Source organism: Zonotrichia leucophrys, chromosome Z, assembly GCF_028769735.1.
Source record: "Zonotrichia leucophrys gambelii isolate GWCS_2022_RI chromosome Z, RI_Zleu_2.0, whole genome shotgun sequence".
Classification (NCBI taxonomy): domain Eukaryota; kingdom Metazoa; phylum Chordata; class Aves; order Passeriformes; family Passerellidae; genus Zonotrichia; species Zonotrichia leucophrys.
In genome coordinates this window covers 29,321,597-29,346,279 of record NC_088200.1, presented here as the reverse complement: position 1 = coordinate 29,346,279, position 24,683 = coordinate 29,321,597, and the positions used below count along the sequence as shown (strand labels likewise).

The 24,683-nt window shown below is 39.5% G+C and overlaps 1 protein-coding gene across 1 annotated transcript in view; it reads left to right on the top strand.

The window, feature by feature from the left end:
* The first annotated feature begins 9,268 nt into the window (after positions 1 to 9,268).
* Positions 9,269 to 24,683, top strand: part of IL6ST (interleukin 6 cytokine family signal transducer) — a 32,127-nt gene continuing 16,712 nt past the window's right edge. The window contains exons 1-7 of the mRNA XM_064735411.1: positions 9,269 to 9,391; positions 16,457 to 16,537; positions 17,099 to 17,410; positions 19,218 to 19,350; positions 20,039 to 20,199; positions 20,541 to 20,692; positions 22,616 to 22,775. Coding sequence (XP_064591481.1) covers positions 16,471 to 16,537; positions 17,099 to 17,410; positions 19,218 to 19,350; positions 20,039 to 20,199; positions 20,541 to 20,692; positions 22,616 to 22,775 — 985 coding nt within the window. The 5' untranslated portion in view covers positions 9,269 to 9,391; positions 16,457 to 16,470. The remainder of the gene's footprint in view (positions 9,392 to 16,456; positions 16,538 to 17,098; positions 17,411 to 19,217; positions 19,351 to 20,038; positions 20,200 to 20,540; positions 20,693 to 22,615; positions 22,776 to 24,683) is intronic.

Sequence of the window (24,683 nt, the reverse complement as noted above, 5' to 3'; positions counted from 1 at the left end):
TCTCACCGGATGCTTGGGAGAAGGGGCTGACCCCCACCTGGCCACAGCCTCCCTTCAGGCAGCTGTAGAGAGTGATAAGGTCCCCCCTGAGCCTCCTTTTCTCCAGGACAAACACCCCCAGCTCCCTCTGCTGCTCCTCACAGCACTTGTGCCCCAGACCCTGCCCCAGCTCCATTGCCCTTCTCTGGACTTAGGTCAGCACCTCAATGTTTTTCTTGCAGCAAGGAGCCCAGAACTGGACACAAGACTCAAGGTGTGGCCTCACCAGTGCTGAATACAGCCACCATAAATTCCTAACTCAGGCACTGAGAATAGCACCTTGTTATTCACTGCTTCCTTTTCTCCCCTGTCTGTACCTGCACCTAGTACTTCTGTCAGCAGCAAGGGTTCCCCACAGTCACAGGCTGTGATACCAATCTATCTAACCAAATTTGCCTCTGGATGGGGAGACATGCCCAGGACAACACTAAATAAATTCAGAAGCAAAAGTCAGGGAAAATAAATGTAGTGGAAAAAGATATAAAGAAGACAAGGCAGGAAAAGGACAGCCTGTCACTTAAAACACTGCAGGAGATCAGGCAACTATCAGGTCATTCCTGAGAACACCAAGTGTTCTACAAAACCCTGAGCTGCCAACAATTTGCAAAGCAACTTCAGACCATGGCTTAGACAACATTTGAAGAGCTTTCCCAGAACTAGGAAGGGTAATGCAAAGGCACTTATAGGGCAGCTTTTTTCAAAATGATATATGGAATACATCTTTACACTAAACATGGAATCACTCCAACGGAGATGGTGGGTTATTACAGTGAATGTATTGCTGTATTTCCATGCATTAATGGTCATCTAAGTCTGTGTAAAGTAGGTATGTTATCAGTGATGCACATTTAAACTTGTAATAAGGTATGCATAAATGGAACATTAAAAAAATCAAGAAGGTGTGTTGAATACATTTCAGTAATTCTGTAAGTAGTAAATGCATTGCACAGCATACGGGCTAATAGCCTGATTTTTAGTGATAAGTTATTGATTACCATAGAACTGTAAAATAATTTATTAAATAATTTAGAAAGCAAACTCTGCAAGTGCTGTGGATCTACCCATCTCTCAAAGCTTGTATTAATCACTTTCCAGCTTGTGGGGGAACAGTGAACTCAACACATCCAAAGATGAGGCGATCCAATTCCACACTACAGTTTTTCAAAAATTTTGTTTAAAAGAACCTACATATATCTTCCATACCAACATGTTGCATGTTGACATGCATGCAATTTACATTATGAAGCTGACTAGAGGAGAATATCAACATAATCTGAGAAATTTTCATCATATCCAATGCATTAGGAGTAATAATGAGTCCTGTTGAATCAAGTTTATCAGAAAATAATGAGTGATATATGAATTTATAAGCATTTCTGAAATACATTTATTCATATGGTTAAGGACTGCATACAAATTATCCTGATAGTAAAAATGTTAATGCCTCTTCTGATTGATGAATGAATTATTATTTTAGTTGATATTGATTGTCACAGATAGTCATAAAATTCAAGCAATATGTAATAAACTGTAACTTTGGAAGAAATATTAGCAAACAGTTTCATAAAGGATCTGTTTAAAAAATGCACTGAAATATTAAAAGTCTGTATCTCTCAGGATATACTGATGATGGTGTGACTTGAACCTGATCTTGAGTATATAGAACTCTTCAAGAGGATTCTCCCACTGCTTAATTAACTACAGACAAAATACATTTAAGTAAACCCTTACAGAATGAATGACAAGTGGCTCCAATTACAGAATAAAGGAAAGGCAAAAGGAAAAAGACAGGAAAGTAAAAAATAAATGAGCCGACAATGATAAAGTAAAGAATGATGGCACACTAGTCTATGTTTATGCAAATAGTTTGGTGTGTATGTTACATCTCTTACCACTAACGTTTTTCTGCCATTCTCATTTATCTTTTAGGACCTCTGATTCTGGGGAAGATCTCCATTTTTTCCATACTTTCGCACACCAGCAAGACAATGTACTCCTACTCCAGTCTGGGAATTGTGAGTGAGAGAGAGAACAAAATGAAAAAGAAATCACAAAATATACCAAGCTCTGCTCTTGGAAGTTAAAGTTTGATTACAAATATTCATAACAGAATTTCAAGTAACAATGACAATTTCTACACTGAGGCCTTGGCTCTGAAAAGAATGCTTCACAGATCAGTGAAGGAGATGCTCTCAGGCTAGGATTTGTATGTTTCTGGCTTATCTCTTAAAGCAATCTTTTAGTGCTACTGGCATTACGGAAGAGTTTCAATACTGACAAACTGGGCTTGATTATGCATGACCACCATTTTGTTTGCTAAATTTTTAATACAAAGCACTTGTTGTGCCTTGGTGGTGCCAAGGAACTCTGTCACTTTTGATTTTTGGCAGAATTTGATTTGTTATATAGCTGAGTTATAAATTGAGAACAAAAGTACTTTTCAGCTAAAATAACTCTTAAAAGGAATTATTTTGACAGACTTAAGCTGGAAAACTTGTAAATACAACAGGTATTCTGCTAAAGGGAGCAGAAATAACAGGAAACAGATAGGAAAGTACATGAATGTGAGTTTGGCAATGGCGAAGGACAAAAAGAGCAAAAGGAGATAAAAGAAAGGAAAAGCTCTTAACAAATGGCAAAGAATGGTAAATAAATGGTAGGGTAGTGGAAGAAGAGAAGATAGATCAAAGGCAGTGAAACATATGGGGCAAAGATCTTTACCTGTCTCTTTGTACCATGAAGTGACCACATGAATTGGCTAATACAAATCGTTACTATTTCTATTTCTTTGGCTTTTTTTAGTGAAGTTGCTAGGTACTTTTTAGTCTTGTAGCTGATGGAAGCTATACTCTCTCTCTCTCTCTCTCTCTGTATATATATATATATATATATATATATATATATACACATATGTCTATAGTATATTTTCTCAGCAATTAGAAATTATTACCAAAAACCAATATTCTCCTTTGTACTCCTTCATTCTGTGGTTTACTTTATGTGCTATACAATTTCATGTAAAAAACCCTACATTACTTTCTGCATCTCTTAGTTGCTCATTTACAAACTGGTATATTGAATTTTGTTGCTGCTTTTTCAGTTTTTCTTATTCTGAGGTCTTCATTCCTTCATCATACAAAGTTGCTACTCTTTCTCACAAAGCATTCATTTTGGTGACATTATCAGTAAAGTGCTTGGGACTGAATATATTTTACCATGTCTACATTGCTCTGAATAGCATTAGCCAATTTAACAATAAGTCAGCAGTCAGTGAGGAGTTATCTAATACTAACTTAGCTTCAGTGTTCAGTGTTAGTGATGAGAATGTACTTCCCTGTGAATTCCTCAGTCTTTACTTGTAGCAACAGGCTCAAGCCTTTTGTGTTTTCTAACAGCTCAAGCAGAAAACTTGAAGCTGTCAAGGCCTCTTTTTTAAAACGTGTCACTTCAAGACAATTACCTGTCTCTCACTGATGATAGCTCTCTTCCTGGCAATCAAGTGGTATCTCACTGTACTGATTTCAGTGGCATCGTGTAGACCACTAGGTATAGCATGGAAAAATACAAAAAGGACTGATCAGCAGCTTGCCTGTAGCATACTTTCCTTCTGTAAGGTACATGTACACTGTTTCTTAAATATGTCTCCACCATCCTTTATTGAGAAGTCACAAGCTGTAGTATCAGAAAGCCAACATTTCCAACCTCAGCTTAACTCATACACACTCCTTGTGTTTAGAGTATTCCACTAAGACCAGCTCTCAAACATTCAAGTTTTAGCCTTAGTCTGGAGTGGCTACGGCTAAATGGAGCAACCACAGTGTGCTGCACAGATTTAGGCACCCCATGCTGTGCCTGCTACACTCTGTAGTTGAGGACCACGAACAGGAGCTCTATTTGTGATTCTACACCTTGCATGCCAGTCATCATACGACCTGAAAAAGCACGTCCACGGTGCTGCTCTGCACCAACTAGAATCTTGTTACAGCCTGCCCAAAACTCAAGGGAAGGCCTGGATAACCATGGCCAGTGCTAATTTGCCTGACTAGAACTCTTCCCTTACTCACTGGAAAGGACAGAAGCGCCACCCATGTGTTTTTCAAGAGGTCGATATCTGAAAGGAATCCACAATTACACTGATGTAAGACAGACTGGCTTCCCAACACAGAGCAGACTGAACAACAGCCTTGGTTTCAGAATGTCTTTTTCTATTGCTAGCATGCCTTTTGTCAGCCCAAATAATTAGGCCTAGCTCAGCTGTTCTTCACACATAACTTTATTCTGTGCATGGAGTTCATTACTTTGACAAAAAAGTACTGACTTATATTTTCTGACATATTTTTTATTGGCTAAACTGCTCATGAAAGCCTTTGTGGCCAAGTAGGAAACATAATTCCAGTCAATCTGAGATGTCATTTTCTTTTCAATCATCTTCTGCTACTCTTTGTTGGGTCTTCTTACTTACTGGCCAAGAGTTCTGCCTTAAGAACACATCCACATTCTTGTCTGTGTGTGCAGAACTACTCCAAAAGCATTTTAGCTCCAGCAGCTGCCAAAAGTATACTAAATTCAAGGGCAGCTCTCTCATGTGGTGTAAGAGACTGCAGCATAACATCTTCACCTCACCCTAGTTCTGAACAAGCATTTCTTCTCAGTGAAGTGCATTGCTCATTCTGACTTAACCATTTTCCATGTTTGATCAATTTAATCCTTTACAGTATTTTTATCTTCATTGAAATTTAATATTTGTTTTCCTTTTTCTGATCTCACCTTTGGTTTTGTTCCTCCAATGAAGACCAGACCACTTTTTTTCTGATTATCCTACCCTCTATCTTTTCATAAAAATCACCCCCTAGCAACATGTTCCATCAGTTAAATCTTCCAGTCTAGGTCTAAAATGTCATTAGCTCTAATTTCCACTGCAGAAAAGCAAGCAGATTGCTAGGCACATTTCTCCATGAGATGTGCCATTAATTTAAAGTGGGCTACAACCATTCTTTCTTCTATTCTATATGCCAGGCTGTATTTTCATGGTGTTATTACTCTTATTCTTGAGAATCAGAATGAAAGAACCAGGTCAAGCCCTCTTCAGCAATCCAAAGCTTTCCTATCACACATGGAGGAGTCAGTTATCCCCATTCCTAGCTTCTTCCAATGACCACAAGATTCTCCTGAATTTCTGAAGCTCTTCTCCTGATGAAGCTCTACAGACCCTGGCTGAACTTTGCAAGGTCTTGTCCAGAGTCTCAGGTTTTGTGCCCTTTTACTGGGCACAGCAATGCTAACGAATGAGGTCAGTCCTGTTGCAATATGCATCACTCACTCTCTTGTAAGAGATGCCATCAAGCACCCAGCTGTACATACGAGGTTGCCATGACTGCTTGTGGCTCAGTGAAGTTTACTTGTTTGTCACACAAATTACAAACACCTGCGTGCTCTCAAAAAAAAGCAATATGCTCACATCTTCTTCAGGAAGAAGTAATGAATTACAAAGTCCATTTTTTGCTGCCACTGAGCTACTTATGTTTGGTAAGTTAAAAGGCTGCGAAGTGCTGTAACTGTCACTAAATAATTTCCACAAGTTACATCAGCCTTTTTTTTTTCCTTGCTGATGTCTCCTCCCTACATCCTCAGAGGACATCACCATGACTTTTTGACCTACAAGTCTGTGGCTTCAATGCAACAGTCTGCTACTGTTCTGACCACTCAGGGCAAAGGGGGAAAAGTTAAGTGACTTTTCTTCATGTTAAAGAACGTTAGACATTGGAGATTAGAAGTTCAAGCTCAGGAGAAGTGATACAAGCTGAGACAGCATTATCACTTAGGCAAGAGGCTCAGATGTTTTACTGAACCTCCCAGGCAAACAGTTCTACATAGTGATTCACTCATCTCACAGAAAATGTCTGGGCATGGGTCAGAACGCTGCCATTAAAGGGTGTTGTTGTTCAGCTTCTCCCTTACTGAATCTTTCCCAACATCTCTGTTCTGAGAGTCCTGAATTACCAAAAAACCCCATGTGTAGTCAGAGTGAGGAATCTTTTCACACCCCTGATGCTCCACATCCTTACACTAAGATAATAATACATTCCAGAAAGATTTTTCCTCTCTGTGGCTCACCTATTGTAAGATTCAATGGATTATGCAGACTGCAAATTTTTTCACAACTTGTTACAAAACCACTGAAAATATCCATAATGTGGTACAAGATGGTTCCTCAGCAATCTCTAACAGCTTCTCCAAAAATATCTCTGCTCCCACAGTTGAACAGCTATCAACCTTTGCCAACAGCTACCTGTTTTTCAAGTGTCAGTGCCCATCTCTACACTTCCAGGCTGCCTCCTTCTTTCTGGGACTGAGAAAACAGAGGATGTGCAGGCATGCTTCACCAACTGATATCCTAACTGTGTATCACGAGAGCTTGGAAATATCCCACATAGCCTGATGTGAGTACTTTGCTGGAACACAAATTGCAGTGTGAATTAGAAGAGGGTAATTGATAACAAAGACCTTCCAATTCCTGACAAACTAGCTTTCTTTTATTCTTGCCTCATATATTTAGGGAATATATGACCAAACATTTAACTAAATATATAAAACAAACATTTCATATAATGCTTTATTCAATATGCATTATTTTATTAAATATGTGCAATATTTTATTAAAATGCTAGCTGGCAGGAACATTTTTTAAATGTGGTCAGAATTTTTAATTTCTCTCAGTATTTGGAAGTTTAAATAACTCGTTTTTATATTACCTATACACCAGAACTATACTACATACACAGTACAGTATAAAGCTATAAACAGTAGGGAAGACTATGAAGCAGTAAATCAAACTAAACAGTCTTTCCTGAAAATCATTCATGTGCAGAAAAGCCACTTCACAACATGCTTGAATGGCTCAATTCTCTTCTTTAATAGGGATCCCAAATGTCCTGAATCCATCCAGTGGCAGTTGTAATGCTATTAAATTTTACCTGCTTGTACCAGAAAGTGGCTGATGTCCAAGAACAATCAGATTTTTGGAAACTAAATTGCTAATGAATAAATGGTACTTTGTGTCAACACAGAAAAATTAACTACTGTTGCAAAGAAATGATTTTGTTTCTGGATATAACATCAGATACGTGTACACAGTTTTACACTGAGTTCTAGACAGTCTGTGAAATACACAATCTTTTGCTTATTTGAAGAGCTACAATGCATGTCATATGTAAGTGAAGCCTGTCACAGGACTGGTTTTGAAGGGAGATGGAAGGCGGTTCTACAAGTTCTGGCAATATACCAGGAATCGCTTCAGGCTATAGGATTTCAAAATAAGAATGTCATAAGAGGCTTTCTGTTGGCTGGGGGAGGGACGAGAGTGAAGAGTCTACTTCTGGAATGTCTACTTAGCAGCAGAATACAAGTGAGCGTACAAGAGACAGAAGACATGCTAAAACAAGAGGAAAAACATTATTTTTTCGGTCCTTCTGGTTAGAGCCTGGTCCCACTTAAAGCTTTGTTGCCAAAAATTGATTTTTTGAGGATGCTGAAACAGGCAAATCCATACACACTGAAATTCACCAATTATACAATCAAACTGTACTTGTACAGTCCCAAACTGTAACCCAGAATCAATGTAGACACAAATATAAAAACCATTATTTGGTGGGAAAGCAAAAGTGACCAGCTGTTATGCTTTTGTCATGCTGAAAAAACTGTGAAACCTATTCTGCAGATGCCATTTGTCCTGATACTTTAGGAAGGGTTTGAACTGCAAAATTGCTGTAGGAGGAAATGGAAAGGACTGAGTTTATTGAGTGCAGAGATCACCAATGGGATAAAACAGCAGTACCTACAGCATCTAAGGTTACTAGACAGCATCAGCTGCAAGCAGGGACATAAAGTAATGAATTTAATCTGCAGCCTACATAAATAGCCTATCAGAAATTATGTAAATACCAACAAATTTGTTGATAGGAAAGCAGAGCAACTAAATGACTGTTGAAAAGTGTCCATCCAGCTTTACTCTGTTACATGGAAAAAATACAGCATTTTCAGAATTAGCAAAAATATTTTTGTTGGATATTAAGCCATCTGAGACAGTACACCAAGCACAATCAGAGACTGGTACTAAATCTGTGAGAAACAGAATATGTCCCACTGTCTTTCTCCAAAATTCCAAATCTTGTCTTATTAGCAGCTCATGTCAGTGCCTGAAACAGGGTATTGAACTAGATATCTTTCTTATCTAGCCAATCTGCCCACTCATCTAATGATATAACTACTAGGGTAATATACCTCATATCCTACTTGAGCCCAAATATAACTTAAGAACTAAGGAGGCAAAACCCTAAAGCATTCAGTAGAAAGAAACTCGGACATGCATCAGTGATGTCTTGTACTTTTCTCATTAGGAACAGCCTCTTTAGACACTCTCAGCACCAAGCTTGTGGCGTGGCAGTGTTCTCTCTTACTCATGAACCAGAAAAAAAATTAATCTGGAACGAAGAAAGCATCTTAGAGCACACTATTCTGATTTACACAAGTAATTTTTCAGAGTTACTGAATGAAGAAATGTCCAGGGATAAGGTGAGTCATGATCATATTAACGATCTATATTGAGGACCATTCCTCAGCAACCTTTCACAAACCCCTTTCTCAGGGACTGGAATCCTGACCGATTTGCAGGAACTGAAACATCGAGACTGCTCTGGATGGCAGCGCTTTACTCGCACGGCAGCTGTTGACAAGAGCATTCTCCAGCCGCCCGTACTCCCAGGGGAGTCTTGCGAAACGCCGGGAAGGCAGCTGGCTCCTCAGGCCTGCTCGGGACAACTCCCCCGCCGCGCCGCCCGCGCAGGCCGGGCCGGGCAAGGGCCGGGAGAAGCTTCCAGAGGCCTGGCCGGCTGCGGCCCGGGTAGGGTCCGGCGGCTGCCGCCCAGAGCTGGCACACACCCTGATGGGGCAGCCCTGCGGGGGGCGGCGGGCGCGGCGGGCGGAGGGGCCGGAGCGCCACGGGGGAGGGAGGGGGGGAGGGCCCCGCCGCCCTCAGGGCCCCGCCGCCCTCAGGGCCCCGCCGCCGCGCCCGCCCCCCACGCGCGCCCCCCGCGCCCCCGGGATCCTGGCACCAGCCGCCGCGTTACGGGAAGCCCCGCCCCTTCCGTCAGCACCGCCTTCTGTGATGACGTCACTGGCTCCTCGGGCCAATGGCGGCGTGGGTGGAGGAGGAGGGAAGGGCGCGCCGGGGCTGAGGCGGGGCGGGAGCGTGACCGGGCGCGGGGCCGCGCGTGCGGGACGGCGGCGCGATGGCGCGAGGCGGCTGTGCCGCTATTTAGGGGCTGGGGCCTTGCAGCGCGGGCGGTGGCGCCGGGTAAGAGCCGGGATGTGCGGCCGTGTGCGGGGTTACCCTTCCCGTCCACCTCCTCTGCGTCCTCTCCCTGAGGGACGTCCGCCGGCGGAGGCCGTGCTGGGCCGTCCTTTTCCTCGGGGCCGGGCGCCTCGGGCACGGGCAGCGGGACATTCGTTCAGGGCTGACCTGGGGACGGGCCGGGCCGGGTTGGGCGGGCGAACGGCAGTCTTGCGCCACTCGGCTCCCGGGCCGATCGCCAGCCGTGCCCCGCGGCGGTGTCTCGTCTCGTCCAGCCTGCCCTCGCCGGCGCCGGCGGAGCTGCCCGGCCGTGACGCTCAGAGCGCAACATGGCCTCGCCCGGGGCCGCGGCTGCGGGGCCTGGGGGTGCCGAGCCCCGCCGGGCCCCGTCCGCAGCCCTGCCCCCGCCTGGCGCGGACGGTCAGGCTGAAGGTTATCTGCGCCTTCCCCGGAGCGGCGGTGGCTGGTGCCGGCCGGCCCAGTTGGCAACCGTGTCGCGACCCTCGCGGGACTCGCGTCTTTCGGCCTTTTCGATTGTCACACAAGCGTGGCTGTGGCACCGATACCCATTTCCTTGATGAAGAGATTTGCGTTTTGTTGCCGTCACCGCAAGTGGTCTGCTCTTGTTGCCTGTAGATGATAGGAAACTGCTGCCCTGAAAGATACGCACACTTTGTCTTATTGCTGGTCCAAGTAATGGAGGGGATTCCCTGAGGAATTGGGGAGGAGCGGGTACAGTGGCCGTCTGGTTACTTCCCATGTGGTCCTGGGCGCCAGTCATCCCTGTAGCGGGGCTCTGATGCTTTCCCTAAAAAAAAAACCGGCATCATTATTTTCATCTCTCGGATGATGAAACTGAGGCACAAAGGAAAGCAGGCTGCCAAGTGTTTTGGCAGGATTGAGGGGAATAATTCCCAGTCTCAGTTTTCATGCTTGTTTTAGGCTGACTAGGGTTTTGCCAGCTGGTGGCTGCTTGTTACGGCTGAGGCATTCTGAAGGCATAGTTCTACACGAACTGTGTGGGATTATAGTTCTGTCGTTAGTGATCTGTTCTGTCGTAGAGGGGGAAAGGGAATCCACAACCTTCCCAAGAAGCTGGATATTATTGGGAGTTAAGGTCTTGTTTCTTACACCCTCTTTTCTATAGAAATATAACATTTGTGCTTCCTAAATGCTGTTACTTTCAGAGGCACGTAGAATATTTCAAAGCATGTAACTTCTGAACAGATTTATCCATGTGTTGGTGTAGCTCAATAAGAATGTAAATGTGGATGATTAAAATTTGAGATTGGTTCCTAGAAGCTGAGCATTCAAAGTAATTGTTTGGATGTTGTTTATATGTCTGGAAATGTGGTGCTTCAAGTAAAGTCAATAATAGATAAATATTTTTGGCAGAGGAGAAAGATAGGCACCTCTGTAAGTGAGTACACCAAATGGAGATACTCTTCCCATGCTGCTTGTCTGGAGGATTAGCATTTGCACCGTTATGTGAAATTAAATAACCTTTTGGCCATTTTTAAAATCAATTGTTTTGTTCTTGTATTAGCAAGAATTGTCTAGATTAGAGAAGCAGCACTGCTTGTGATCAGTCTGGAAGGTTTGATTTCAAAATGCAACCACTGAGTGCTAAGACATTGCTTTGTATAAATTAATTTGATTTTTGAACTAAAACTACTTGCTAGCTGTGAGAAAATTCTGAAGTATTCCAGAGAAATTGATTTACAGTTTTAAAAAGGCACCAGAAATAATTCAATTATTGCAAGCAAATATTTGATGCCTCTAGTTAGGTATTTCAGTAATTTTAAGCTTTATGCCTGTTTTGGTTTTATTTTTTTCTTTGTTTTTTGTTATGAGTGCCCTACCAAAACTACAAGGATAAGCCTCCTTCTAGAGGCAGAGGAATAAGTACAGTAGAGAAATTACTTGCTTAGATGGTGAAAGGGATAGTGATGTCATTTGTATATAGCGATTTTAAATACAAAAATGTATTTCAGAATATTCTGTTCATATAACATTACATAATATTTTCAAGTGCTTCTCTTAGAGGTGTCTGGTGTTTTTTGAGTCTCATAAATATTTCCAAGAAGGAAGTAGCTTGGAGGAAGGAAGGAAGCTTAGAGATGAAATACGCTTAATTAGAAAGCAGTTACGGTTTGAGTAATCAAAATTCCTTGAGGATAGCTACAGCTTTTAGATGGCTTTAAGTACAGTCTGGCTTGTTATAAAACCTCAAGCAGCAGCTGCTTTGTGAGGCATCTCTGGATCTGTCTGCCTGAGCTATGTGGATTCCTAGTGACAGATTACCTCTTGAAGCTATAAACATAGGTCTTTTTTTTTTTTTTTGAGGAACTTCTGGAAATCCATTTTCCCGAAACCTTTGGTCTCTTGCGATTGATGTGATAATGAGCTTTAATAGACTGAACACCTTCCTGTGGTGGTTGTGGTGTTATCTATACTTCCTGGCTTCCAGGCTGGCTTTGCTGGCAAGTACATGTTATTTTAGCTATAGTTTTTTAAACTGACATGGTGATTTGTAGGTCACTTGGACAGGAATCGCACCTTCTCTGAAATGGAGAGATAACCCATTTTGTAATGGCATATCCCTGTGTGCATTTTGGGGCAGGTCTTATGATTTATGAAATAAAATGCATTTTTAAGATTTCTCTCTTGCTCAGAATAAGTAGTGATACCTGTTTTGCACAAAAGCCTGATACTTCTTCACAAACTATTGGTCACAGGTTGATCTTAAAACTCAACATGTGCTTCTTTGTGCATATAGGTTGTGATTTTAGGGTTGTTAGTAGCTTTTCATTGACACTGCATGAAGCATCAATTTATGGATCAGACATAAAGGCTTAGTGCTTTCCTTTCAAAATGGCTGCAGGATGTGAAGGATAACAAAAGTCCCATTTGATTTGGATATTAAATGGGATGATCTTGTGGCATATGCATTTTAGAAGTCTGTCTTTACAGAAATAATCAAAGCATTTTAACTTTTTTTTTCTCCTCTTTGAGTTAGTTTCTTTTCTGTGAGTTAAGGACTGTCATCAGCAGTGTTCTAAATTGACCATGTTGGTTTTACTCAGTATTTTGATGGATTTTGATCTTTGGCCACTAAACCATGTGAACAACCTGGCATACTTCTAAAGTCAGTTTCTTTCCCTGTCTCCCTTGCCTCTTCACTTAGTGATCCACAACAACTTCATAGTATAAAGTGTTGGTTTGGCTTTTTGGTTTTGTTTGTTTTTAATAGAAGGCGTCTGAACTGGCCAGCTGTTTCAGTGTTCATTCAGCATTGGGTTCAGCTTTCACCATAGATGTATATATATACACTGTACCAGTCAGTAAAACATAAAACTTGCGTTAAGCCGTCCATAGTGATTGAAAAAAACTGAGTTTTCTGTTGTCTAGACTAACAGCTTAGTCTGACTTGGAATTGTGAATTGTGTACAGTTAGTGTTTAGCATCACTGTTGAGTGATGGCACTGTCTTTTAAGGTTTGATGTTGCTTATATGCAGGGTTTCTGTACTGTCTTCACCTGAGCATTTTTACACACTCAGATAAGAAAACAACAGTTTGCATAGAAGTATTTTCCTCATTCTAATATGAAGTGTGGTTCCTTGTTTTGTTAGTTTTGTCCCACCATTTATTTTGATTTTTTTCATTTCCTTTATGGCTTTCAGGTAGGAAGGATGGATGGAAGTGTCTAGTGTAATTCTGGATCTTTCCCGTAGAACTAAATTTCAATTAAGAATCAGTCTTGTAAAAGCCAGAGACACTAATGTTTTTAAAAATAGCGCACATTAGAAGGGATTGTAATAGCCCCTTTGTGGGTTTAGAGGTGTGTAGCTTCAGTGTTCTTCAAACCATGTTGATCATCAGGGGTGGGGATAAGCAAAATACGTCAGAGCAGCCAGAAGCAGATACATGCTGAATCCTGGCATGGCTTTGACTGCGGTTTCAGCGGCTTCGTTCCCATACTGGAGGGGAGTGGCTTTCCACTTTACTGTCCTTTGCAGGTGATGGGGCATGAAGCTCCATTCTCTTGCCTTTTAGGAGCTGACTGCAGTGGAATTGAGTAGGATGATTTGTGGAGGGTTTATCTGCTCCCTCATAACAATTGCTAAACTTTCCAAAGTGCAAAATAGCAGAGATTTGAATTTCAGTCTCTTACATGTGAATGAATCTGCTTGGAGCAACTGAAATGTTGTTTTTCAAGTCTGGATGACAGTTGAATATAGAAATGGCATTTATATGAAAAAAAATAGTAATTTAATTTTCATTTCCAGTGGAAAAAATCATACTTTAGAACAAAATGTGTGATAATTATTTATTATTGTTTACTTATTAAGTTGGTTATTGCTTTTTATTTTCATTTGCTTTACAGTATGTTTTTAATAACCTGAGCCATACTTAATAACTGCTGGCGTAAAAATCAGTGAATAGTTTTGTGGAAATATTGTTTGACTTTAATTAATAATGACCCAAAAGAAAATCAGTAACTTTGTAATGATGTAATAGCTTAGGTGACCCTGCCATTACTCTAAGGTGGCATGAATCATGATGGCAAATGAGAGAGAAATTAAAAACTTTAAAAACTTTTCTTTTTACATCTGTTTCATTCTTTCCCCTTCAGTGTGAAAGGTGCTTCTGCTGTTGTTTTGCAGCTTTTGGCAATTAGCAGTGAAGCAGAGCTCCTGTTTCTTTCCACTTAGCTTGTAGTTGCCCTTAGGCTTCTGATGAATTTCAGATCTTCTGCAACTCAAATTGTTCCAGTTAAATAATTTAAATTAATCGTGCTTGAACTAACAGATCTGTCTGTAGTAGAGCTCAATGGGCTTTGGTTAACAAGCAGTATTCTGGTAAGTGTTAGTGCAAGTCTAGTCATTAAAGTAGATCTCTGAGCTGGTTTTATTTGGTGATTTAAACTAAAAGAGACTACTCTTTAGAATTTGGTTGTATTCACCTTGCAAATTTATAAAAATGTGTTAAACTAGTTGTTGGTTTTTTGGTTTTTTTTTTTTTTTTTAATTCAGAAATTCATGTGTGGGTAGAAACCTTATTTTTCAGATGTTGGACACTTTACTCCCAAAATAAGCAAGAATCAATTGGTATAGTTATTTCACTATACCCTTGTAATAAATGTCCATTGCATTTAAAGCAGTATAGTGGTTCTTATATCCAGCCCAGTGAGAGTACTTAAGTAGAACATAGAAAAAATTAATAGCTTTTTGGTTCTCAGTGCCATATAGCTATAGTCTGATGACGAATGACTTGTTATTTAGTCGAAGAATGAACTAAAACTTTCAGTGACAAACAAATGCTTGTTAGTATATTTGTCAAGTCTTTCAATCAGCAGTGTTTCTACTGTAAAGTTTCTGTACAGGAAATGTCAAGTCTTTCAATCAGCAATGTTTCTACTGTAAAGTTTCTGTACAGGAAATTTTGGTGGACTTTGGGTAATGAACTCACAGGTATAAAAGCAAATAAAGACGCCTGGGTGATTCTGATGGCTTTTATTTTAGTTCTAACTGAAGGACACCTAGGTTGGCAAACCCTGCATAGACTCTGCTATAAATGTTTGAGATCTGCTTTCATTTAGTTGTTCATGTGAATAGGGATTTTCTTTATATTACACTGTTTATCTTGATTTGTAAAGAAAAAAATGGCTTAGTTGTGTTGATGTGTAAGGAATGAGGTTCTCGCTTGGGGGTGTGTCTAGTGTGTCTAAATGTGTCTAGTTTTACTTATATATGTGTGTGTGTGTGAAATACCTTGTGTGTGTCGCTATTATGAGGTAAATTACATGCAATCAAAATAAAGGGATGTTAGCTGTCATAAATTGAAGTTTCTTCTGATAATAGTAAGTGGAGCTTATTAGATTTCCTGTCTAGAGAATAGTGTGGAATTTCCTTAAAATTTTTAGTGACTTTCCTTTTATGGGACAAAGCTAAGAATACTAGTTTCCAGAGAAGTTCTGTCAGGTTAGTGAAAATAAAGCTTCAGAAACAGTGTTGCTGTAGGCCATCTCTCCTCGCGTCTGAGTAAACATCCAGAGCCTGTGTTAAGTTTCTAGGTGTAAGAATAGCATGAAGTCTGCTTCTAGAAATCAGCTTGTGAACTAAATGCCTTATTTCACTGAGCCAATCTACCCGTTCCTGTAAAGATGCCTACATGTGGCTAAAAATAATACAGCTTAGTAGAGAGTGGTCGCTTGCTTTTGGTAGTCTAGGACTGCTTTAAAACTGTTAAGTTGAGAAAACCAGAACACATAGTGTCTTCATAACAATGGGGGCGTGTGAATGCTGTGTGAATGCTTCAGTATCTCTAAAGTGTGTTCTAGAAATGTCAAAACTTGAGAACGAGTGGGCTCTGTTGCAATACAGAAATAAATATGGTATTATAAAAAGTGCTTCAGCTTTTGGGAAATTGCAAGCTCCCTTGTAAAGTTTTGAAGAATTAATTAGTGCTTTTTCTATAGTAGACAGCAGTTCTTGATATTGAAACATTGTGCTTTGTAATTCCTGAGTGTATTTTAAGTCACTCTTATGAATGAGACACATGGTTTTGTGGTGAGTTGTTCTGAACCTTGTCTGAACCTTAAGCGCCTGAATATCAGTGCCCTTAAAAGTTAGGTAAGTATGAAAACCATAATCAAGTTCATAGGGTTATGTATAAAAACCTGAACCACACTGTTACACCCTGTATTCTAACTGAACCTCCTACAGAGTTACCAGTGAAGTTTGTTTTTATATACAGTGTGAAAACCTAAAGCTGATGCATTTCTTAAACTAAACCTAAAGCTGATACATTTCTTAAACTTGTAATTAAATCAGCTTTAAACAGCCTTAGTGTTTTTTTTAGCAAACATTTGATTTTGTTTTATCAGTCAGGAAAATGGAAACAATTTGCCCATTCTAAGGTGAGAAGATACAAACGCTTCCAGTCAAATAAATGTGTGTATCCGAGATATTATGTTAGAGCAAATACAAATCTGATTTTGACATTGATCTAAAGTAAATAGTAATGGTTTAAATTTAAAAATATATATCTTTCTCTTGTTACAGAAATTCTGTGCAGCATGTTTTCTAGATGGAACTGGGTGGCCTGTGGCTTCTGTCTGGTGTTGAGTATTTGTTCTCCTGATGGTAAGAGTTCTGTGTCTCAAATACAAGAGGCTATAGAGCTAGTTACATCAAATGTTTGAAGCAGCTGCTAGCTTTTTGTCTAGATACTTGTTGGATGAGGACAGAAAGTAAGGTGTGTTAGGATAGACACGCCTAGTCTTCTAACACTAGTTCACCATAACACAGGTGCACACTTACTCCACTTTTCCTATGCTAACTTTCTTAATAAAAAATACTTTTTTATCAAAAGAGTGACCTCAAGTACAACAACTTCCTCCTTCAAAAGATATAAACATGCAACCCTTGACTCTCCTCTCTGTCTTATACCTCTATTTATTAATAGAGCTTTCCTAGCTTCATGAAATGCTCTTGCAGAGCCTAAAGAACATGATGCTGTTTTTTGCCCTTAAATCTTCATGGTAGTCTACCAATGCATTTCAGTTTTATTATTGTCAGGTAACTATTTAACTTGCTGCTTAGACAGATGTAGTGTTTTTAACATTGCACTAGTGATGTATCAGCAATATTGGTTAGGGGATGTTGTGTAGTTCTTAACAAATGTGAAATTTGTTTTCTTTTTAGCTTCAAGTGGACTGGTGCAGTCATGTGGTCACATCATCCCAGAGTCACCTGTCCTGGCCCTTGGTTCCAATTTCACAGCATTATGCATTCTGAATGAGAGTTGTCTTGACTTCGGCAATATCTATGCCAGTCAGATTATCTGGAAGATTAAAAATAAAGTGGTACCCAAAGAACAGTATCGTGAAATAAACAGAACAGTTTCCAGTGTCACATTCAATGACACTTCTACACTGGCTACTCCTCTGACGTGCAACATTTTAGCAGATGGACAGATTGAACAGAACATTTATGGAATTACAGTTACAGTAGGCTGTGAGTATCATTTTTTTTACATTTTATTTTGGTCTTAAGAAAATTGCTTCTGAGAAATGGGAAAATGCAAAAAAATAGAAAATGTGCATATCTTTAGGCACTTCATTTTTAATCCCTCAGTTCCTGGATAATTGAGTAGAAAATAATCAAATTACATGCCACCACAGCTGCTCAATATGCACTGAAGAAAGTTTTCTGAAAAGTAGAAAGTACTCTGGAGTATTTCAGTGTTGAAACAAGACAAATGAAACAACAAAAAGCAGCAGATTTTACTTACAGAATAAAGTTGTGTATTTAAATGAAATAGGAAGTAAGAAATTAATTTTTCCTTACTTCTTGATTCTGTATCAGAGTTGGAGGAAATACTTTTAGGTGACATGTCCTGGTTTCATACTAACATTTTGGAAATAATGTTTTCTTCATTAATGGACTGAGCAACATTTCGTTCATCTGTATCACTAAAGTTAACCTGAATTGTCTTAAGGATGGAACATATTATTTGGATTCCTTTACCTCTATACCAAAGAAATTGCTTTTAGCTAGTTATAAGCTTCATTTATTCTAGAATGATAGCACTTGCATGGTTCAGACCAAGTGCTTTTAGAAAGACTGACTTGAGAAAGTCACGTGAATAAATGCTACTTCTTAATTACTTGGTATCCTGCTAATAATAGGACAAGTGTTGTAGTGTCCTAAGTATCATATGATATGGCTGATTATCCATTATCATATGATATGGTTGTCTCCTAGTGATGGCAAAAGGTACTGCAGGTGTGAATGGTCTGCATGCAAAAGGCCTGCTTGAGTTCACAATTTAAAATTATATGCTTCTAGCATGACTTAAAAAATGCTATCACAGGAAAGTAATGTTTTCCATTTCTATTTCTGAGGAATAAATACTGTACTAGAAAAGCTAAAATAAATGTTTTAAAAAGGTAAAATATATGGAAAGGTGAGGACAGATAAATTATTCTAAGATTATAATGTAATGACAGTGCAGATGACATTCCACACGTGTAATTCATGTTACAATTCTTGAGATGCATTTTTATTTAAAGCTATTGTATTTTGATGCTATCAATTAAAGAAAACTAAATAGTGAGACTAGCAACAGATTTGAGAAGAATACAGTCATTCAGGAAGAAAGCAATAAGGTTTTTCTATTGAAACTCACACTCTGCTTGAAAGCAAATAAAATTCTCTAAGTACACTATACTGTTGTAAATAGTGATATTATAGGAGGTAGAAACAAATTTGTATGTTATAATTTGAGTTTATGAAGGGAAGGAAAATAGTTTTGCTGCATTCTGAATAAGTTCCTTACACACCACAGTGCATGGATGAAGATCTCTTAAGCTTTCCTGCATGGGTTTGCAGCTCAAGCTTCTTCCATACCTCAGCTGGGGGAAAACAGACCTATGAAATTGCTTATACTGCTCAGGTTACTAGCAAAGTCAGTATGTGCCAATTCAGTAGTGGTTATTAATTTTTCTTATGTGTGAATTAAAATATATTTAGATGAGAGATGGTTAATACAAGGTTTTCTGCCTCAGAATGACAAGTCTTTGTTGTTCCTTACTAGCAAATGCTTAATCCTTCCATAGCCTACTGTTTGTCAAAGCAGCTATTTAAGCTTCCTTACTTTGATTGCAGGATGGTATCCAGCACTTTTTGCCACATCCTTTAGAGAGAAATTAATTAGATACTTCTGATGTTCACAGAAATCACCCTAGTGGCCCAGTTAAAAGGATTCCAGCTGGATTGAAATGCGTGTATAGATTAATTATTGCTAATTTTTTCTGTACAGTGCCTCCAGAGAAGCCTAAGAACTTAAGTTGCATTGTGCATCAGGAATCAAGATTCACATATGCTATGACTTGTACCTGGAACCCTGGCAGGCATACATTCCTGGATACTCAGTTCAGGTTGAGATACAGGTGGTAAGTAGCGCTCCACAGAATATCTGAATTACTCTGAAGAATATTTTTATGCTAAACCAACAGTCCTTGAAATTCCTGATTCTTTGGAGGAGTGCTTAAGGTTAAGTCCAGTTTTCTGAGGCATTGCTGTCTGTCTGGTATGAGGGGGAAGGGAAGAAGCTGGCATTCAAGAAATTCTAAGTCAGAAATTCTAAGTTTTGTTGCTGAACTTGTTTGGAGTGACAGTAATGTCATATTTTTCTATTCTTCAAATACATGATTAGTATGGCTTTAGTACAATACATCTCATAATAGGGGGCTATACCCAAACTCTTACACTTTTCTGGGTTGATGCATTTGTAGTTACTGGTCATACTGCTTTTGAGTGATTGTATCAGTTCTTGTTCTTTTCTTTTTTAAGCCAAGTCAGGTTTTTATACAAATTTGACAGTGCTCGAGCTTGTGCTTTTGAAGATATGTGACTGGAAGTCAAGAGATGTTGTTTTAGTTTCAGTTCTGATGCAATCATGCATTTCTGGCTGAAAAAGCCATTCCCACTTTTTCTTCCCCTCCCTCTGCTTACAAAGTTAAGGCAGAGGGGAAACATACAAGATAAACCAATTGCTCACTCTGATTTACTTTAAAATATTCTCTAATGGAAACCAAACTTACTGCTTTGAATCTTGTTTTTTCTTTCTCTTTTATTTAGGCCAGAACAGATCTTTCCTGACTGTATACCAAAAGATGTTAATAATTCTTGCACCATTGATGATTCTCAGTTCTTTGTTAATACGGAGATCTGGGTGGAAGCAACAAATGCACTTGGGAAGGCTGTATCTGATCCTCTTGTTGTTGATCCCATTGACATTGGTAACTATATGCCCCTTAAAGCTTTGATAGAACATAACTGCTGCTTCTGTATATATTGTTGAACTGGTATGTTAGTGTTTCTTCACTATAAAAATTATCACTTCATAAGTGTTGTTGACTAGAGCTTGAAATGTGCTAGACAAGGGTAGAGATGGTGAGAGATTTTTTTCACAATTCAGATAGCAACTTTGTGTTTAGTAGTCTTGTTTAGAAGATATTGTAAAGTAGCAGCCATTTCAGGTCCTGAAAGACTTTAATAGTAGTCCTGCAATATCATGTGCAGCTTCTAAAGGCATGGTAAAGTACAGCTGTTGAGTTAACTTCAACTTCTTTTCTTTTAGTTAAACCACTGCCTCCACAAAATGTATCAATCACCTCAGGATTACTACCTACTGTTCTGCAACTTGTCTGGGAGAATTGGATTTCAGACGCTGTGATGACGCTGAAATTCAATATTCGCTACAGAATTGTTGGCAACACAAACTGGATGGAGGTAATACAGCCAATGTTCCTTGCCATGATTCTGCCGTAATCCATATGTCTGTCAAACTGGAGTTCCCCCTGTTCCACTTCAGATAATTCAGTTTCATTTCAATATGTCTTACATGGCCACCCAAGGAAGTTTATCTGGCCTGTTTGTGGAGGCTGTAATCTAGGTAATTTTTGGCACAGTCTGAGTGTGGTGACCTTTTCATATCTTCATGGACTTCCCTGCTGTCCTTCCTGTCACAGTGCAGTATGTTTGTTTTTTAATTTTATTTTGCACAATGTGTAGAACATCAATGAATTTTCATCTTCTCATGCATGTGCAGAATGGGTGATCATTCAAAACTTGGGTAAATACTGTATCATACTGGAATGCTTTTTATAACTCAGTCTGTCTGCAGGTGGGCTACAAAAGGTCCAGACAGGGCCACAGGCTGGGTCAGAGTGGCTGGAAAGCTGCCCAGTAGAAAAGAACCTGGCAGTGCTGGTGACAGCAGCTGAACATGAGCCAGGCTGTGCCCAGATGGCCTAGAAGTCCAGTGGCATCCTGGCCTGGATCAGCAATGCTGTGGCCAGCAGGGCCAGTGATTTGTCTACCTTTATTTGTCACTGGTGAAGCTGCACCTAGAGTCCTGCCCTGTATACATGCCTCAAGTGTGAGGCAGTCAACAACAGGAAAAGTGTAAGGAGTAAGCCTTACCTGTAATGTACTATATGTTCCTGTCATCAAGATCTGTGAGGGTTTTTTTCTTTATAGATCAATCTTTATACATCAATCTGTTAACATATTTTTAATAGCTTCTCAGTTTTTCCTTCCTTTAATCCTTTTCTCAGAGCAGTAGTACTCCAGCAGAGGCCCAAATGTATTCTGAATTCTTTGAGTTCTTGGAAGGAAGACTGCTTTCGATTTTACCAGAATGCTCTATTTGGAGCAGGTAGCCTTAACACAGGTCTTTGTGACTAATGTGGCTTTAGATGCAGAAACTATTTGTTAAGATCTCCTGTACTGATATTTTAAAAAACACTGGCTTGCACAATCTAGTTTGCAACTCCTGGATTATGTGTATGTTGTCCTGATAGGACAGTAGGACAAGTTCTTCTAACTTGTCTTGCCCTTTTAACATACACACAAAACAAATGAAATAGTAGCTTTTAAGTCAGCTGAACTTGCTTAGCTGTGGTTAAATTGGACTATTTTGATAATTCTTTACTCTCAGGATTAACCTCTTAAGTGTTCTTAATCTGTAGTCATTCCTTGCAGGGGTCTCACTGTAAAAAGCCCTTAGTTGCAAGTGGAATAGTGTGAGGAGTCAGTGTGTTACCTACTTGCATCCGTTCTCCACTCCACCCTGCTTCCCTACATACATACTAAGAATACTCTTCTGGCATTTGGTTGCTCACCTAAGAAGAATAAAAGAGCTTATGAAAAGAATTTATTAACACGACTATAAGCTCCTCCAAAACTATTTTCAATTTCACTCAAGAAGTACTGTTCTGGATCAGTGGAAGCAATGATCCTGGACTTTTAACTTGTAGTAATCAATAATTTTGCAGTCAGTAATCAAACAGGTCACCTACCAAAGTTCTGAATTGTGAGACAGGGTACTACAGATCCGTAAGCAGCAGAATTATGTGGAAAGGAAGGAGAGAGATGTAAGCTTATTATCAAATAAAAGATGAAATTGTCCTGAAATAGTTGCCTAACTGTTCTAGTGTACGTATCTTCTTATACCTGGTCAAGACACACAACTCTGACTGAACCTTTACCAGACACTGTTTGAGAATTGAAGTTTTTGGAAATGAGAGGGAAGGAAAGCTTGTTTTTTTATGTGTGTGGTGGGGAGCCTGCTTGGATGACAACTGAAGGAGCGTGGAACTCAGCTCTACAGTATTTTGATCATTGCTTTTAAAATCTTTGTCACTTTTGCAGGTTCCTCCTGAAGATACTGCTTCCCCAAGAACTTCATTCAGTATTCAAGGTCTCAGACCCTACACAGAGTATGTCTTTTCCATTCGTTGCATGAAGGAAGATGGAGTAGGCTACTGGAGTGACTGGAGTGAAGAAAAGACTGGGATTACCATTGAAGATCGTAAGTAGTACATAAAAGTAGGTCACTGACTTCTCAAGTGTGAGTGCTCTGCAGTTTGGCGATGGCCACCAGAAATGGTGTATCCTCGATTGAGCTGCTTGCTTGTATAAGCAACAAAGCTCTCCTGAGTTACTTTCAGCACTAACTGACTTGACCCATGCATTCCAAGGAGCATAAGACTAGCTTCTTGTTAAGGTGGTGTAGAGGAACTCCCTGAAAACAGCTAGAACAGCAGCAGGGGAGAAGAGCCTTCTTCACAGGAAACTGTGTTCTCAAGGTCTTCTGGAAAAAATCTAGGCTTTATGCTGGTTTTTTATTCTGAAGGTTGTTCTCTGTAACAGAAGTTATCCTGCCTAGAAAAGGTTGTCTTAGTAGACCAACTGCCTTAGTTTATGAACAACTTGATGTTAAGGAGGCTTGTAAAAGTCATAGATGAACAATCATCAACAGTTAAGAAACAGAAGATCTTAGTCATAGGGTGCACAGATTTCTTCACAAACTTAATAAAGCAATAATATAAAATAATGTGCACGTGATAAGTGTAGCCTCTTATGCACTGAAGCATCCAAATAACACATCTTTTACATTTCAACAAAGTATTCATTTTGATTTCTTTTCCACTTCAGTAGCCTGCAAGGTTGGCTTTGTTTTTGGCTTATGCTGATACTACCCCATAGAAAGCCACTGTTGTGTACTTAATACTCAGTAGGGAATCTATTCTTGCATCCAATTGCTATAAGTAATTTGTAATAGCTATTTAGCTTCAGTGTCAAGCTGATTGGTATTTTTCTGGTTTTTAAATGTGCTTTAGCTTTTCTTGCTTACATCTTCATAATCTTGTTTCTGTAATATCCTGTATGTCCCAAGGCGTGTCTTTTCTGGGCAGTCTGTTCACTGCAGCATTTCAGTGCACATAATGTTAAACCAGTACAAGTTCTGTTATTAAAACAGATGGAAATCCTTTTTTTATCCTCATTGAGTTCATTTATCATCTTAGGTAAGGAATAAGAGGGATTATTGTAGTTTTTGTTTAAAACAAGTGGAATTTGTATCCATGTTTGCATTGCTTCAGTTCTGTTACTTCAGCTACTTTCTCTGGGGCAGATACTGTAAAATATGTCAATATACTCGTCTCTGATTTTCAACTCCTAATGATAGTATGACTGCATTTTCTGTTTCCTGTCTCAGGCTGAGCAATGATGATTTCAGGACTGCCTGCCTATTTAGATTGCATTGCTGTTCTGCTGTGGTGACTGGCTTCGTAAAAACACTGCTAATACTAAGTACCCATGTGTTACTTTAGCCTCAGAACAAAAGTTTTATAGTAGCAAATAAACATCAGACAGGTCATGTTAGAGTCATGATCTCTATTAGGCAAGATGTACAATTGCTTCTCTTTAATGTGAATCAAATTTGGATACTCAAATGAGTAGAAGAGCTCCCTTTGCCTCAATTCATAGTTCTCCTCTCACGATGTAAAGTATAAAAGATGCATGCTGTACACTTGGTACTAAGGGGTGTTTGAGGTTAAAAGTCAAAACTTCATAATAGACTAAATGCTATGAAAGAATTCTGAGAAGAAATAGGCTTAAAAGATTAAAGATGTAATTCATTTTGAGATCAGCTTTCTCTTGGGGCTAAGACCCTCACAAAAGATTGGGCACTTTTTATCGCTTTTTGCATTGGTTAGTTCATTTTACTTTGAAATGGAATTTGTTGTGGAGGTACCACTTTTTCATAGTACAGATGCCAAAGTGTACTGTAATATTATACAAAGGTACTGCAGTTTTGTTATCCTTTTAGAATCAAGGAGTCTTACTGCTAGGAGAAATTTGTCTCCTTGTTTTTACTCTTGTGCACTTTCCTTTTTTCGGGTAACTTGATATTGAGGGGTAGGGACAGTGTTGG